Below are 17847 nucleotides of genomic sequence, written 5' to 3'. Positions count from 1 at the left end.
GTCAAACAACAACAAGACAACTTAGATTACCGGCCACAAGCGTGACTTTGACGGCGTTCATTTTCTTGGTTCTTTCGGTAAAGTCACGTAGAAGGGAAATAATAAAATAATACAAATATTATTTTATTAGTCCGTTTAAAGGGAAATAATACAATTTCTTACTATTAAATATTATTTTATTGCTTCCCTTCTACGCGACTTTACCGAAAGAACCAAGAAGATTCATCCCTGCAGTCACGAAAGTTTTAAATCGAAATTTCACGACGTTACTGAAAAAAAAATCCCCCTTCCCCACGTAAGATGGCCGACGCCGTAGCTTCCCACTGATTGGAAGCTACCGGCCGGCGGCCATCTTAGGTAGGGAAAACGATCGCGAGCCAGAAACGCCGCGGTGCTGAACGTGACAGGAGCGGAAGATGGTGCCGAGTCGAGTTGCTGTGTCCTTGGCCATGGTGTTGGCCGCGGGACCCCGGGCAGCAAGAGCCCACGGCCTCGCTCTGGGTGTTTGCCGGGTGAGCTCTCGACCCACCCCGACCTGAGTGGAAGTCGTCAGTGAGCAGAGATGTCAAGACGGGCTGGCGGCGGCGGTGGTGGCGGGTAACTAACATGCGTGTGGTCAGGGACTTTTAAGAGATATACAGAGACACGGGGAGAGACGGATAGACACGGAGGGCGAGACGCACGTGAACAGAGAGACACACAGAATGAATGAACAGTGGCAAAGAAATGCTGTGCAGAGTGTTCGGCCGAGCTTGATTTGAGCCGGAGATATTCCCCGGGCTGAGCTCCGGAAAACAAATGTCTTTACCTACAGACCCAACAAGACTTGCACACACACACACACAACTATAAACACGAGGTACAGACACGTCAATAGCTGCAATCCACAGAGGAGGAGTAGTAGACCCAAGGGTGGCACAGTCGGGTTTTTTAACAATGGGGTTTAATTGTCCTTTTTATATTAAACCCGATCATCTGAGATTGGGAGAAATCCGGTTTAATTGGTTCTAATTGCAGAACAGCACTTCTCAACGATGGGCTTCATCCATTCCAAGATAAGGAACTCACTGGCGCCCACGATTGTGGAGAAGCTCGTGTTCATCAAGACCAACCTGCCCGCATTCTACGATAGTAACACCGACGAGGAAGCAGCCTAAGCCTTGGATCAGATTTTCGTATTCATTAAACCAGGGTTTAATTCCCCAAAATCGGGTTTAATTGTATTAAAGAAAAAACCCGATGCCTGCCCGCTGGATAAATCGGGTTGTTTCCACCCAATGACGCCTCCACAGAGAAACGGGGACATTGTAAACTTGCGCCCCTTCCACGTGCGTCCAATACAGGGAGAGAGGTCACGAGAGGTCACGTTGTAGGTGCAGTGCCACGTTAATTACCGTGTGGGGTTCATATTCTTGGTTCTTTCGGTAAAGTCACGTAGAAGGTAAATAATAAAATAATATTAAACAATATATAAACATTTAACAATATTTTATTATTTCCCTTCTACGTGACTTTACCGAAAGAACCAAGAATATGAATCCCTGCAGTCACGAAAGCTTTAAATCGAAATTTTACTGTGTGGGGGTGACACTGCACGTGTGTGAGTTTGTGTGTTATATCAGGGAGCGGTGGGTGTAGTGGTTAGTGCTACGCTGCGCCACGAACCTGGCCACCCGAGTTCGATTCCCGCTCACGGTCAACACCATGTGACGATTATCTGAACCGGTTCTGTCCCCCTCCCCCAAGGTCGACTCAGCCTCAAATAACTAGCTTGTGTAGCAGTGTGTAGTAAACAAAGGCGGTCGGGCGTGGTGGCTGGCCACCCAGCCCCTCGTGTGCCACTCTGCTGGCCTTCACAGGTGCTCGCTAACACCACTTGCCCCAACAGTCTCTGTTACAGGGGGATTTTTGTGTGTGTTCACCTTTGGTCGAGAACTGTTTTTAAAATGTATGATACAATGAATGAATTGGTGCAACAGGTAACTTATTGTCATGTGATGCGTTGGTCTGTTCAGCTGATTCACTAATACAGGTACTTTGTGTGAATGAATCAAGAGTTTTATTGTGAAATTCATGATCGCTGTTACCTTTCTTACTTTGAACTTGTACATTTTCTTCAATTCCCGTGAATAACATACTTTTTGGCCAGTGGCTTTTGCTTAGTTGAAAGTAAAGGTGACGGATGAGATAGGATTATATATAACCTTATAAATAGAAACGAGAGGGTTGGATGCCCTTGAAAAACGTGATAACCCACAAGGTCACAGCGCAGAAAGAAGTGATTTGTTGAGAGTGGGTGCTGATTAAGTGGACGAAGTGAATTTAGATTATTGTGGGGGCATCTCTGGGGAGTTCATGCCAAGAAAATAAATCTGCAGGTGTATTCTAATGTGTTGGAATGACTCCAACATGGGTTTATTTTAAATAGCTGAGTTAAGTTTTTGTTAACACAGCTTGGTTGTCAAAGTAGCAAGGCCAGAGTGCAAACAATTATGGATGATCCTGAATCATTTATATGCTGTAGTCTTTGGCCATGTCCATAATAATCATAACTTACGTGATAGTTTTATGGATTTACCGAACTTTGACATGAGTGGGAGGATATTGTTACGAATTAAAAACAGTAAAGTCACGTAAAAGGGAAATAATAAAATAATAAAAATAAAACATAATAAAATACAATTCTCACGACGTTTCGGCCACATTTGTGTTGTGGCCGAAACGTCGTGAGAATTTTATTTGATTGTTTTATTTTTATTATTTCCCTTCTACGTGACTTTACCGAAAGAACCAAGAAGATGAATCCCTGCAGTCACGAAAGCTTTAAATCGACAGTTGACAGTGTTTGATTATTTAATCGAATCGTGACCCCGAATCGTGGGGTCACCCCCCCTCCCCCCATGACTTGACAACTAAACCGTTTGACGTTTAAATATCTTTTATTTGCTTCATTGCAATTGATTTATGTTTGTAACGTCTATGGTGTCTGACATAGGCAGTAGGACTGTCTACATTGGGGCCTGGCCATGACGAGGTGAGCAGGGCAAAGTTGGCTGCGCAAGAATGGGAGAAGCACGGCATCAACAAACCGACGATCTTCTCCAAGATCATCAGCCGAGAGATTCCGGCTGACATCTTACATGAGGACGACATGGTGTGTCTGCTACTTCTTGAATTGTAGTATCTGCTGTGATATGTTTTTGGTTTATCACCATCATCAGCCATGCTATAATTTTTTCAATTTTCTGATTCATAATTGATTCTTGGGTTAGGCCATATTATATAGCCAAACAAATAGTAATGTGTGCAAGCGTTAAGCACACCGATTATTATTATTTAAGCGCGTCGGTAAGTTGAAGAACAATTCTCACAAACAAATGTAGAAATTTGTATACAAAGTTTTGCTTGAAACTAGTTAGGCTTCTTCAGCAAAATCCAAGTCAGAATGTTTCTATTTTCTATTGATTTATGCAAAGCCTTATTAAATTTCACTTTTTAGAGTAACAAAGATAGTGATGATTTTTAAGGTCAGTGAATGTACACTTATTTTGAACATCTGCCAAGGTTGTAAAGTTGTTGAATTATACGTGTTGATAGTGAGGCAGCCAGGTGGTCTCTGGGGGACTAATTAATAGAGTCAATCATTTAGCTGACACTGCTGGAACCCGGGTTAAATTCCAGGCAACCACCCATGGTTATCCTGGGCTTTCAAGCTGAACCTCGACGCCAATGACTGCATGTGTAGCGGCATCGTTGAGCGCTGTGTGCGATTATCACTACACGCAGCCTGTAGTAACGGCCCCGGGTCAACAGGGGGCGGAAGGGAGGCTGATGGAGATGAGTCGGGCCGTTGGGCCAAGGTAACCCCCAGGGTAGCTCGTGACCAGAGGTGCAGACCCCAGACCCCCAAGAGGGGGGCTGGGGGATGACGTCACACTCCAAGCCCCTCTAGATGGTTCCAGAAGGGAGGAGTGGCTAGGGGAGGAGTGAGCCAGGAACTGGGTATAAAAGCCAGACCCCTGAACGGGACCGGCAGTTGTCGTCCACTTCAAGATCAATGAGCTGATTCTAGATTTGAAGCTTTCGTGACTGCAAGAATTCATACTCTTAGGTTTTTTCGGTAAAGTCACGTAGGTAAAAAATAAAATTACTAAAAGTAATAATGAAAATAAAATAAAAAATCACGACGTTTCGGAGGCAACACAAGTCTCCGTCATCAGGTGGGACCGTCACAGCTAAAATTACTCACCTACGTGACTTTACCGACAAAACCTAAGAGTATCAATGAGCTGCCCTGAAGACCTAGGAGCCGGAGCCGAGGGCCTTGGCTGGGTCGGGTCAGTGTAGCCTTCCTAGACCCTGATAGTGGAGGACTCTATAGAGATTGGTCCCGAGTGTATAGGGCACGCCAGTGAGGAGGACGTACCTCCCTAGTGTAGCGGGTGGAAGGGGCCGTACCTCTTCATGTTCTGTATTGTTACTTGTAAAATAAACGTGTTGCCTCTAAAGAGAAGTCTCCCTCTAGTTTCTACCCACTACACGTGTAAAAAAATATTGTATTAAATGTGTGTGTTTCCCGTAATTCAGATGGTCACAGCTCTGCGAATTAAGAAAGTTGGTTTGATAGATAGATGATGCACAATCTGTGGGGCCATATAACAAGAGTGCAACTGGTGTGGAAGAGAAATATGTATACATTCTGATATGTTTGCTACATATATTTTGTTTGCTGCTGTACTGTCAATGCATTGACTTATAAATGTCCTGTTGGTGAATGCAGTGTCTGGCGTTTCGCGACATCAGCCCGCAGGCTCCCACACATTTCCTCGTCATCCCCAAGCTGCGCATTCCCCGCATCAGCCAGGCACAGAGCCAAGACACCCAGGTCTCTCACCATTTATCTTGTGCAAACTATTAAATGAGGTCATGTATTGCCTGTGTATTTTTGTCAAGACTAATTTCGCCACACATTCGGGCTAAGAGAAGCATTCACGAGGCACTACTGATCCTAACCACAACATCTAAAACCTAACGTTAACACCTAACCCCTGATCATAACCATTGACTCCCAGCCTATCCTCACCCTAAACTGTAACCTCTAATGCAAAACCCTAACCCCACACAAATAGCAGCGTCACTTAATATTTTATCAACAGAAAGATATATATGGGAATTGGATAGGACCACTAACAGGGCCCAGGATCGGTTTAAATATCACTTGCCACTGATATTATTCTTGGCCGGGAATTTAACTCGGGTGCCTCGGTTCAGAGTGTGCTGTGCTAACCTCTGCACAAATGAAGATGCCCCTGTTATATTCTATGGTTCTTTCGGTAAAGTCACATAGAAAAAATATTATAATAAAATTATAAAAATAAGGTGAATACTTTTTTTTTTCTACGTAACTTTACCGAAAGAACCATAGAATATGAATTCCTGCAGTCACGAAAGTTTTAAGTCAAAATTGAACTGCCCCTGTTATATCTGTCTCTTGCAGCTTTTGGGCCATCTTCTCTTCATTGCAAAAACCCTTGCAAAGAAGGAAAGGCTGGATAATGGGTACAGAGTTGGTGAGTAAAGACACATTTCATACATCAACAAATACAAATTATTTCAACTCATTACCATAAAAGTACATGGTTTCCATCAGTTATGAAAATGACCTTCTGGGGTATAATTGTGGAACTTAAGTGTTTTGTTAGAAATATTTTCTTTTGCAGCTGCTGTGTGAGATCATTACCAGGCCCATACAGTTGAACATTCATGTGATTAGCATAGATGGGTTTTATTCTTTTCTTCTTGTAAAATATTTCTAGTCAATGGCACTTAGTTGAATGAAACCTTTTAATGCTGCTGAAATACTTCCCCTGAATGTTTATGCTTTCAGTGTACCATTCTCTTTACATCTTTGATACGTATATTCCCATGTGTACTTGCAAAATACTGTACTCTATTTTGGGGGTATAACAATTGCCCTGCTCGTGATGCAATGATTTCTCACTATTCAGGATTCTAATTCAACTAAATAATTTCCTTTTTGAACATTAGTTGCAGCAGCATCAAGTGGTTGGAAGAACTATGTGATCCTGAAACATACTGTATATATATTAATATCAAATAATCGATTTTTACACATGTGCTTTGATTGGTGTATTGTGATCTTAGCTATTGGTATTAATTATGAATTAATCCATTATTACACCCCTACTATATATTAAATCTGATTACAATTAATTATCAGGCCAACGATGCGTGCATCGAATTAATCGAATCGCTGTGGCGGTGAATAGTTTTACTTGTCAACTGATGTATGTTTACGTGTGTGTATATGTTTATGAATATGGTAAAGGATCAGTCTTGTGTGTGTGTGTGGATTATCTCTCAGTGATCAACGATGGACCGGATGGATCTCAGTCTGTCTATCACCTGCACGTGCACGTTATTGGTGGCCGTCAGATGCTGTGGCCGCCTGGCTAACTGCTACCCCCCACCGTCTTCCTGTGAAGAACGTTCTCAGTAGAGAGAAGAAATAGCTATTTTTGGTAATATTTAATTAGTGTTGGGAGCTTGTACAAAATGACCAAAGAGTTGGGGTATGTCTCTTCTTGTTTGTTGGATTGTTGACTTGATTGGTCGGGGTGAGAGATTGTTACTGGCAAGGAAGATATATTTCTTTCAAGGGGGCTTGCATAAATATTCAAGGAATAAAGTTTTTGTTTTAAACATGTCTGATGACTGTTATCAATTACTGCACATGTATAACTGAGCATCAATAAATATATGTGCCGATTGCATTGTACTGCCTTCACATATACAATGACAAATTATAATAAAAAAAACCTATACAGTATATGCATTTGTAATTTGTATTTTTTTTATGTTCTACCCACGATTGTATGAAGGCCACCCCCATGCAATGTCTGTCTTTTTTTTCTAAACCATATTTTACTATCCGAGTCAGTATGGGTTGGTGAAGGTGGGGAGCGTAGATGTGGGACCATAATACGCTACAACAGTAGGATTTGCTGCACTACCTCCTATTGCCCACAATGTCGCATCGCAGCACCATATATACTGTAGTACAATTATGCTTGCCTATAAAGCAAGTCTTCGTGATGGAGATATAAGCATGGTCCAGATTCTAATACTGTAATTTTATTTTGGGCAGACATTTTATATTCCTGGATTAGTCATAGAAGGTGATGCAGGATTTTACTGAATACGGGTAATTTTGTACTGATTGTACACTCGGCATTTGGGGAATGCTTGTTTTTTGTTATTGTTTTCAAACGTCAAACCGCATTCAACTTTGGCGACCTGTACGTTTAACCAGGAGAGGGCAGCCTAACTTGTTATTTCATGAAGCAATTAGTGTAAAAGGAAAACTGACTGGTATGTTTTCTGGTTGTTCTACGTGTATTTTTGGTAAAGGTCATACCATACATCTGGAAACAGCCGAAAGCTTGACAGCACAACAGCTAAATCCTACATTTTGATAAAAAATACGTACATGTACAAGCTGGACCTCCAGCTTGAACATGTAAATAAAATAAGCCTTCGTGTGACCACTTGATAGCCAATAAAACAAACCAGCTGTGCACAGTCATCAGTGATGTTTGGCAGCGCTTCTAATTTGACCTCTTTGTTTTGAGCTTGAGTTTATTTTTGCGTGCTAAGGTCGAGGGTAGCACTTAAATTGTTTACAAAATGGTCTTGCTTGTTTACAAGAACGAACTGTTGGAGTATGATTGACTAATATTCTAATTTGGGATGTAATTCCCTGGCTCTTGCTGGAATGTAATTTAATTGCTAATGTGAGACGAACAGATTAACATTTCCCATATGTCACGTGTTTCAACTTCAACGCACTCCGTGGAATGGGTGTATTTAGATAATGCCATTATAAAATTGCCACTGTTGGATTCAAGCTATCCTCCCTTGAAGCAAATTCCTACGTGTATTTGAGACGCCGAAATATAGAGTTATTTTCTAAGCCTTGTTAAAATAAAATGGATATCTTTCCCCATTGCAATACAATGTTGCAATAATAATGTCAAGAACAGTCTACTCTTTTTCCTGCAGGGGAAATACATGGCATTTGAGGTCATTGGTAGCATAACTACAATTTGATGTTCCAGGTATTTTCTAGAGAAACTAAGTGGTCCTTTAGGTAATTTGCGGATTTGTTTAAGAGGACCTTTGGAATGAAGACAACTCAGTGCTACTGCTAATTCAGTGTCACCTTTTTCGTGTAGCAGTTACACACTAGTGTTATCCATTTTTTTATGTGTAGTCGAAATACAACCTTACCTCCCGATGAAGAATTGCATTTGTTTAAGTACAGTATAATAATGAATACTGCAGTAGAGCATTTGGTGATACTGTTAAATAGCAGATACTATAACCAGATACTATAACCAAAGAAGAGGTGGTGGAGGCTCTGGGGAGCATGAAACATCAAAAGGCAGTGGGGCCAGATGAGGTTCCAATTGATGTGTTTACATTAATGGGGTATTGAAATACTGATGGGGCTGTTTGGGAAAATCTGGATGGAGAAGAAAATGCTGGATTCGTGGAGAGAGAGTACATTGGTTCCCATCTTTAAAGGGAAAGGCGATGTACAAGAGTGTGGGAACTACAGAGGAATAGCATTGATGAGTCACACCATGAAACTCTGGAAAGGATCATAGAAAGGAAACTGAGGAAGCTGGTGGATATTGGCGAGAGTCAGTTTAGATTCAGATAGGGAAGGTCAACAATGGATGCCATCTTTGCACTGAGAGTATTGATGGAGAAATTCAGAGAGAAGAAACGGGACCTACATATGGTTTTATGGATCTAGAGAAAGCGTACGACAGGGTGGCTAGAGAGCTCATCTGGTGGTGTATGCGAAGAAGAGGTATTCCTGAGGTACATGTCCGGCTAATCCAGGATATGTATGAAGGAGGGAAAATGCACGTGCGAAGCAGCTGCGGAGTGTCGGAGGGCTTTCAAGTCAAAGCGGAGAAGCAAGGTTGTGCCCTGAGTCCCTTCCTGTTCATCCTGGTGCTGGACAACCAACCGAGAGACATTCAGAGGGAGCCCCCCTGGTGTATGCTGTTTGCAGACGACATTGTGTTATGCGGTGAAAGCAGAGGGGTAGTGGAAGATGATTTGAAGATCTTGGTGAAAAAAGATTGAAGGGAATGGGTTGAGGATTAGTCGGACAAAGACTGAGTATATGGTGGCAAATTTCAGTGGAAATATTGCAGGAGGATTGCAAATTGAAAGTAACCAGTTAATGAAGACGTACGAGTTTAAGTACCTGGGTGCAACGATTTGTACTGATGGATCACTAGAAGGATAGATAAGAACAAGGGCTGGATGGCTAAAATGGTGAGAGATGACTGGTGTGGTGTGCGATAAGATGGTCCCAGTTTGGTTGAAGGGAAAAGTGTGTAGTGTATAGTGTAGTGTATAGTACAAGATGGTGGTGAGGCTGGTGCTGTTGTATGGGGCACAAGAAAGAGGGAGGACCAAGCTATGGCAGTCACAGAGATGCAGATGTTGCGGTGGATCTTGGGTTCAACAAGGAACGACAGGGTGAGAAATGAATAAGTGAAAGGAAGACTCAAGGTGGTAGAAATCACAGACAAGATGAGAGAGAAAGGCTGGTGTGATTGAGTCATGTGGAGAGACAGCAGGAAAATGATGTGGGTCAGAAGGTGGCAAGTAATGCAAGTGGAAGGAAAGAGATCAGGAGGAAGGCAGAACAAGAGGTGGTGGTGGCGATGTGGTGCGATCGGGTGGCCCGAGGAGTGGAAAGAGAGATGGCGCAGGACAGGGCTGTGTGGAGAAGGTTGGCAAGGACAGCGGACCTCACATGAGTGGGACAAACGCGTGAAAGAAGAAGAAAGGCTTTTGTGAGGTCATAGAAGGCCATGTGGAGAGGTTTGTGTTGTTCCTGACGTTTTTCCTGCAGTTGACGGGCAGTGAACATCATGTCAGTTGTGCCTCTCGATAGCGTGAACCTACATCGGGATTCTGGGAGGAGTTTGTCAGCAATTGGCATAAGACGTTTCAGGAAAGTTCTTGCAATGATCTTTCCTGCAAGCCGATCCCCCTGCAATTTCCACAATCGTATTAATCTCTTTAAAGATTGTCACAATCATTGCAACCCTGAGGTCGTTAACTCATGGGTGGGGATAGGTATGCTTATTATAATTGCGGCCTATACTTGCCATGCCACAGCTTTTCGAGAGGAAAAGCATTGCCATTTGCAGTCCTGACCATACCCTGGAGGTGCTGTCTCAGATGAGTGGACATTTCAAGAATGCTCTCCCCCTGCCAGACGAAGTGGAAGAAATGGGAGTATCCACAGTTGAACCAACTACAGTAGACACAACCAACCGATCGACCTAATTTGTGGTGTACCCATTTATACTGCCGGCCGGACAGACATTGGGGGGAAGGGTGATGAAATGTTTTTAAATCCTTTATATTAAGTTCGCTTGCTTGCTTGCGTACTTGCGTGCTTGCTTGCTTGCTTTCGACCGTGCAAATCTTTCGGTCGTTTTTTTAACCCACTTCCCGTGATCCAATCGAGCTGACATTTTGCACACAGACTCGTTGTGCGAGACAATTAATGTTCGTGATTTTTTTTTCCAAAATTTTACACTGTTTAGGGAAAACAAATTAAATATTTAATTACCAATTGCTTAATACTGGCAGACAATCATCTGACCCATAGGTGGCAGCCATCTCAAGCCAGAGGACGAGAGGACTCTAGCCGCCACGCATATAAAGGATTTATAGTGAAAAACTTTGTTTTTACGGGTTATACTTATTTTTATAGTTTGAACTGCCATGCCCGGAAAATAATCGAATCGGTCACCTCTGGATTTTAAGTCAATGGTGCTCATCATTGCGCCATGGCAGATCAGTGACAAAAAAAACAAGTGGGAGGTTTGTTGGTGCTTCCTGCAAACCATGAATGCCTCCTGTGTCTGGGCTGCACAGTTGCTCAACAGCAGATGCAGTTGCTGAATTGTATGTTGAGCTTCTTTCGCACCGAATTCGTGAAATCACCACCGGTGGGTGTCTCTTCTTCAAGCTGATTCGACTGTCCAGCATGTCCCAGTTTAAGACGATCCTGTGTTTCAAAGTAAGCTCTGGTGTTTGGTATTCAACACATTGTAAATTGACCTAAAATATACCGCTAATACTGTATTACATTACACTTGTCATTGAAATGCTATGATACATAAGAACCCTTAAAAAAATATAATGGTTTGTTTGCTACTAGATGTCTATGACTGTCATGGTAAACTATTCATGTCAATTCAATATTGATAATTTGTCAATTATTTTACAGTTTTCTCCGAGAATCAGTTTGAAGTGGGCTGCAATCTCCAACTAGAAAGTCAATCTCTCACTCCTCTCTCTCCTCTGAAGGAGGGCAATTGCCCTAAAACGTTAGCCTGTTGTTTATTTTACACATAACACAAAATAATACTGGTTGTCATGGCGGAAAATATACGTAGACAAAAGATAAGCTGACAATGTCACCATATATGTTTTTCCACATCAAACTGTCATAATTTTGATTTAAAGCTTTCGTGACTGCAGGGATTCATATTCATGGTTCTTTCGGTAAAGTCACGTAGAAGAGAAACAATAAAATAATAAAAATGCATTATTTTTAGTTTTAGATAAAAATTTCTTAAGGTGAATTATATATTGTGTGCAATCTATATATTTTTCGATTTAAAGCTTTCGTGACTGCAGGGATTAATCTTCTTGGTTTTTTCGGCAAAGTCACGTAGAGTTCACTCTAAATCCTCGTGCAATCTGGTTTAAAAAAGTTTTTTCAAAGTAATGTCAAATCAAAACTGACTACATTATTCAATTGCTCTGAGGATGGCTTCGGCACATGAACAATCGGCTTTGGAACTGAGCCACCAGTCTGCGGCTGTTCAGATTTACCACGATTAGAGTAGAGTTCACCTCCTCTCATCCGTGACCAAGTGAGGAGCGAACTTCACGGATCATATTTGTAGTCTAACCAATAAACACCCTCTGGTAGGGAACGCCCAACTTCCGGTGTGTGTCTATGAGTCTGTGTTTATGAGCCAGCATCTTGCCCGTTGAAATTGCATCAGTGTACCCGTTCAGTGTGAAGGTGACGCACAGAATACCTGCTTATTAAGTAACCAGCGACAAGTCCAATGTGTTTTGTGATCTTATCAGTGAGTGCTGGTGAAGCAGTGTGAGCCATCGCCGATCCATCCGGTGGGATGTTTGCACGTTGCAAAAGAGTCATGCGCCAGACAGGGCGTCAGGAGTGACTCAGGCGTCACAGTGGGTGGGTTTCAAGAGCTTCTCGGTTCTTAGGGCCATGTATGGGGTACTCTGACCCATCTGAGCAATAGGTTAGCGCGTCAGCCTTAAGCTTGTTTAGGGTACTCTGTGTCTAAACAAACACAGCCATCGCATGTAAGGGAAGTGTGCGATTTTATGCGGCGTGGCTCATCTCTGGGGGAAATTCCAAAACTCCCAGTGTTTAGCCAAAATTCCCCAAATCCAATCGGAGTTCATTCTGTAGTTTACATCTGCGATGCCGCCAGCAACAAACATGTCATTGCAATTGTGAAGAATTGCCCATTTGTGATGGTGGGTCTTTTCAGGTGATTCCAGTACTCTGTTACAGAACTGTTGCCTAGTATGCAAAGAGATCGTGGGTTCGATCCCGACCCTGATGTCTGCTGTATATTTGAAGTTTGCGTGTCTCTCTCTCCCCGTGGTCGCGTGGGTTTTTCTCCGGGTCCTCCGATTTTCCCCTCCACATTTAGAATCAACATCATGTTTTTCGTTTATTTGGCTTTATACATTTACACGTGATAAGCCACTTCGTTGAGCTATCAATTGTGGTCAGATCGCTTCTGAAAAAGGACTATATATATCTCAGTGGGCCTTACCTGGTAAAATAAAAATAGTTGTCTAGTTTAGCAGCGCACACACGGGATTTGAAGAGCATCATCTCAAAATGCTGTACAATGTAGACGTGCGAGCACACCTTGGGGAACATTTAAGCATTTATATTCGGCTTAATAATAATAACAACAGTTGAAAAATATACACATATATACACTACTGTCACCGAGAGGAAAAAGAATATCAACATTTTGGCTGTCAGCCTTCTTGAGGAAATGTGTTGAGTTTTTTGTTTGTTTCTTGAGGGAAGGTCAGTCGACTGACAGACATTGAGGTTTCCCTTTAATCTTTGATAGTAAAAAAAAGCCCGTTGCTATTTTTATTTTTAATGATTTTTAAAAAAAGCAATAACAATACATTGCGATATATTGTATATATATTAACTCGCTGAAATAGCTACCTGAGGGTATGTACTGTCTGGCCTATGACCAAATCACCTCGATTTGACCCTCTCCTCTCGTCATATCCTGGAAGTTAAGCAGGTTGAAGCCTGGATAGTGCTTGGATGGTTTTGACCACCTCACACAGCAGGTGGGTATAGGTTGCTGCGCTGCTTTGTGGTGGGCAGCAGAGGGAAATGCAAGCACAATCCATAACTGTACCATGATCCCAACACCAATGCTCCCCATCTTCACCAACCTACAATGAGCAAAGAGTACGGACAGGCCCTCATCCAGAACTGGATTGACAGAGGCCTCGCACGTGTATATAAGTATATAGTTTACAAGAGAAGGTACAGGCAAAATAGGCTACTCATGTTTATGCATCGTTTTATGAATTGCATCACATGCTACACAAAGCTACAGTTTGTTTCGTAACGTTCCCTTAATTTGGAGTGCACTTTTACCGAATCATTGTCGTCTTTCCGAGACTGTACCATTACACATCAATAACAAGTCTAAGGGTGGATTGTTCACATCTGAGAGGAACGACCGCAAGAAGAGATATAGCGGTGAGATGAGCTCATGTGGAAGAGTAAGATGGATTGCGGAATTATGGGACCATGGGGTGTGGTGACGACATGGGAAGGCCTTCATCCACCAGTGGATAGAACATGGCTGATGAAGGGGTTTTTGGAGATTAAAATGAATGTAATAATTTCACTGTGACGAGGTGTAATTTCAATAAATTTCTGTGGAAAACTCCAAATACTGCACTCGGCCGGAAATAAATTTGGCGTGTTTTGCGGATTCCTCTTGGCTACTACAGGGGAACAATTGCATCATCACTGTTCTCACTTGGAGTAGCCATTTTCTGGTAACCCATCCAATTCCCAATTGTCTCATGCAAGTTGTGGTACACTAATCTCAAAATAATCTCTAGCCGTGGCCTTGGTCATTTATTCCGGATGATGCAAATATGTACTTCTCATTGAATGGTGCTTTCCACTTCTGCATTTTAACAAAATTACGTGCAACAAGTTATTAATGGAATAACTGTTGTAAGGATACAGTTGTAAAACAATATAATATGCGAATATAGGCCAAATATAGCAGACAAACCCTGAATAAAGTTATGAAATGAAGGTGAGTGAGAGCATGATGGAGTGCTTTTGAAAACAAATCGTAAGTAAAATACTAATAAACCTAAACAATAAAGTTATCAATCAGTGCATATTACCAGCTGTGACTTGTGAGACATGGACTCTGACAAAGACTGGAACTGTGGAATACCAGGTAATTTTTGGGCTGTTGGATAACTTTCGATGGTCTGCAACAGGACCACAGCTTTTATTGAGCATTTGAAATGCTCCCTTTGCAGCTGATCTCTGTGGATCTGAGTAATGTTCTCACAGTGAACAAGTAAGACGGAAATAAATCGAAGGTTCTTGCTGAACTTAACATGGCGGCCCCTACGCATGTTGGTGAAAAAAGACGACGCATTTTGTCCGATTCTGTAATCCTAGTGTCAGTGCGGCTGGTTACATCACAAAGCGGTCATCTTCAGTAGCGATCTCTCGCGTTGTCTCTCTGGTTCTCCTCTCACCCTTCTTACAGACGATGCCCATTGCTCCCTTCCCATCCTCGCGACACGACCAAACCGCTTCAGCCTCGTCTTTCTCAGAGTCTGTACCTCTGTAAACAGAGGTACAGTATGATGAGCTCAAAGTTCAAGCTACTCTCTCCTGTAAATCTGGTGCCATCTCCGCGTTTAGGCACGGCGCGTGGATATATAACACTTCAGTTTAACACGTCGTCTTTCGCGACCAATATCCTATAATAGAGGGGGGTTTTAGGTTAGATCACGTAATATATAAATATATATTTACGTTAGATCACGTATATATAATATTTACGTGAATATATATTTACGTGATCTAACCCAAAACACCTCTATTATGGATAATAAAACATCGTCTATTTCTTCTTGGTTCTTTCGGTAAAGTCACGTATAATGGAAATAATATTTATGTTTTATATTTATTATTTTATTATTTCCATTCTACGTGACTTTACCGAAAGAACCAAGAAGATGAATCCCTGCAGTCACGAAAGGTTTAAATCGAAATCGTTTATTTCCCCACATTTATCGGTGTGTTATATTCACGTGGACTGCACTGACTCATTTTTTTTTTGCTATCAATGCCAGAAATCTTGTGTATGAGATGCAATATCATGAAATGTCGTGCCATTGTAGAGCTGTTATGTTTTGTTTCTTCTCACGTGGAAAGTTTGGCGATGTTTGTAAACGAGAAGAACACTCAATATACGGTACGAAAGAATTTCAAGATACACACATAACGGAAAAATAGTGCAGGCTGGAAAACCATAACTTTCAAAGATCACACCATGAAGGCGTACAAAGAAGCATTCAGTCTTCATGCTTTGTGGCCCTCTTGTCTGAAGTCACCATCAAAAATAAATTTGAGCACACGTACACAACTGTGGACCGGTTTCACCCCAACAAGGACTAAAATATAACCTGCCCACGGTTTACCTTGTCATCAAGTCAAGTCACATTTGCTCAAATTTATGGTGACCGACTACAAAACGACCCGGTGCATTCCTCCCCAGTGGCGTAGCTAGGATAATTTGCGCCCGGGGACGAACTATAAAATTGGCGCCCCCCCCCCCCCCCCCGTTTAATCACATACCAAACTTTTAGGTTGAGGTGTAGATGTGTGCAGTAGTTTCAGGCTGTCGCGCCCGCCGCAATAAGTTATAATGTAACGTTGTAAGCCTCATTTTGGCGCCCCTTTACCTTGGCGCCCGGGGACACGTGTACCCCCTGCCACCCCCCCCCCTAGCTACGCCTCTGTCCCCCCCCACCCCGGAAACTGATGATGTTTTTTTTTGTTCTTGTTGCATACTGCACAAACGACTGAGTATTTACATTTTTTTTCTTCTTGCTTTTGGGGTGGGTGTTTTTGGCGACGTAGAGCGACGCGGCCTGCCCGCCCACTCGGTTGCCAAGGGGTGCGAGCGGAACGACGGCTCGGGTGCCCAGAGCCGCCGGCCCGTGCAGGGTTCAGGGTTCATTATACGACGTTGTCCCACAGTGGCTCACATTGTCATTGGCGCGGGCTGTGCTGCTTGTGGGTGCGTTATGATTTGTGAAGTTATTCGCAGTCGCCGTTGTTCCCACGTTGCTGCAAATCGCTGGGCGATCGATGATTTTTGTTCCACCCCACCTTATTTTCGCGTGTCGTTTGAGCGTGGCCCATCCACGCGGCGGCCCTCCCGTGTAAGCATGCCAATGTTGGGCCAATGTCGCTCTGCGTTTGGGACCGTTGGGCCAACATTGGCCCGACGTTGGACCAATGTTCCACGTTACCTGGGGTCTACGCTTAAGTGGCGAGTGCCAGGTACGTACATGCTCGTCGATTAAATCATTTTTTTGGTACGGTTAATGATTGCAATTGATATGCTCATGTTTACTGTTAGGTTAATGATCTGAGAGGGGGGGGGGGGGTAAAAGCTGAGCACGAGAGACTGAGCAGGGTGGCACAAACGAGACAAAAAGAATACGTTCTTTCATTGAATTGCGACCCTCACTCATAACAATTCATTGAATCCGCGGGGCAAGCCGGGGATTTGGGTGAACTGGTACGTGCCTAATGTGTGGAGACAGCACGATCGTATCTTCTGCCCGTGTGCGTGCATGCGTGTGCGTGCACTTATGCACACATGTGTGAGTGGTGATGCAGTGGTTGGCAAGCGACGCGGGTTCAATTCCTAGCCATGATCATCGCTGGCATTGGCATCTTAACTTATACATGGACCTCCAACTGTATTGGCACAGGCTGAGATTATTAGCCAGTGCAGTCTGGGAACATCAGCGTTGGGGAAACGCAGATGGCGGTGTGTGTTGTTGGTCCCACCACTGTAAGACTATTCTTGTAGTTTTACACAACAGCCATACCCCCCGGTTTACGTCGGCGATGCGTTCCTCAAAGGTGCAACGAATATCGAAACGGCGTGAATCAAAGCAATTTGCGTGGCAGGTGGAGGTGAAGGCCGAGGTGACGGATACGAGAGAGTGAGGATGATGCTGCTGTCTGCGACTAAGTGGACTGAGGCGACGCAATTAAGGTCGTGGTGTTAATAAAGAGACGACGTATTTGCGAAAAGACGTAAATCGGGGTATGACTCTACTTTCAAAGGGGGGGAGCGGTGGCGCAGTGGTTAGCACATAGGGGCCGTCCATAAATGACGTCACGCGATTTTAGCCGATTTTTGCCCCCCCCCTCGTCACACGACGTCACAAAAAAGTCAGCCCCTCCCTCAAATATGACGTCACAAAGCTCTGCCCCCCCCCCCCAAAATAAAACATGCTTCAAATGGCTTTAAACTATTGTCATTGTAGTGCGTATTTAATGTGGCGCTGCACTCTGATGTTGTAGGAGAAAACATTTATTTAAAAAAGTCTATTTAA

General features: G+C 43.1%; 1 protein-coding gene across 1 annotated transcript; it reads left to right on the top strand.

The window, feature by feature from the left end:
* The first annotated feature begins 367 nt into the window (after window positions 1-367).
* LOC133343794 (uncharacterized HIT-like protein Synpcc7942_1390) lies at window positions 368-6642 on the top strand. Its single transcript, XM_061553626.1, has 5 exons — window positions 368-512; window positions 2996-3154; window positions 4781-4885; window positions 5498-5570; window positions 6386-6642. The coding sequence occupies exons 1-5, from the start codon at window positions 417-419 to the stop codon at window positions 6475-6477; spliced, it is 525 nt and encodes a 174-aa protein (XP_061409610.1). The 5' UTR covers window positions 368-416; the 3' UTR covers window positions 6478-6642.
* The last annotated feature ends 11205 nt before the right edge of the window (window positions 6643-17847 follow it).

The sequence above is a fragment of the Lethenteron reissneri genome, chromosome 18 (genome assembly GCF_015708825.2).
Source record: "Lethenteron reissneri isolate LAM-NWPU_2019-01 chromosome 18, ASM1570882v1, whole genome shotgun sequence".
In the NCBI taxonomy this organism is placed as follows: Eukaryota; Metazoa; Chordata; class Hyperoartia; order Petromyzontiformes; family Petromyzontidae; genus Lethenteron; species Lethenteron reissneri.
Note: the sequence above shows the minus strand (reverse complement) of the source record. Positions and strands in the feature narration are given on the sequence as shown.

What these genes read in the sequence shown, in the direction of transcription:
- LOC133343794 (XM_061553626.1), top strand. Translation starts at nt 417, where the DNA reads ATGGTGCCGAGTCGAGTTGCTGTGTCCTTGGCCATGGTGTTGGCCGCG. An exon ending in TCGCTCTGGGTGTTTGCCGG is followed by an intron (nt 513 to 2,995) that starts GTGAGCTCTCGA and finishes TGTCTGACATAG; the next exon opens with GCAGTAGGACTGTCTACATT. An exon ending in CACAGAGCCAAGACACCCAG is followed by an intron (nt 4,886 to 5,497) that starts GTCTCTCACCAT and finishes TGTCTCTTGCAG; the next exon opens with CTTTTGGGCCATCTTCTCTT.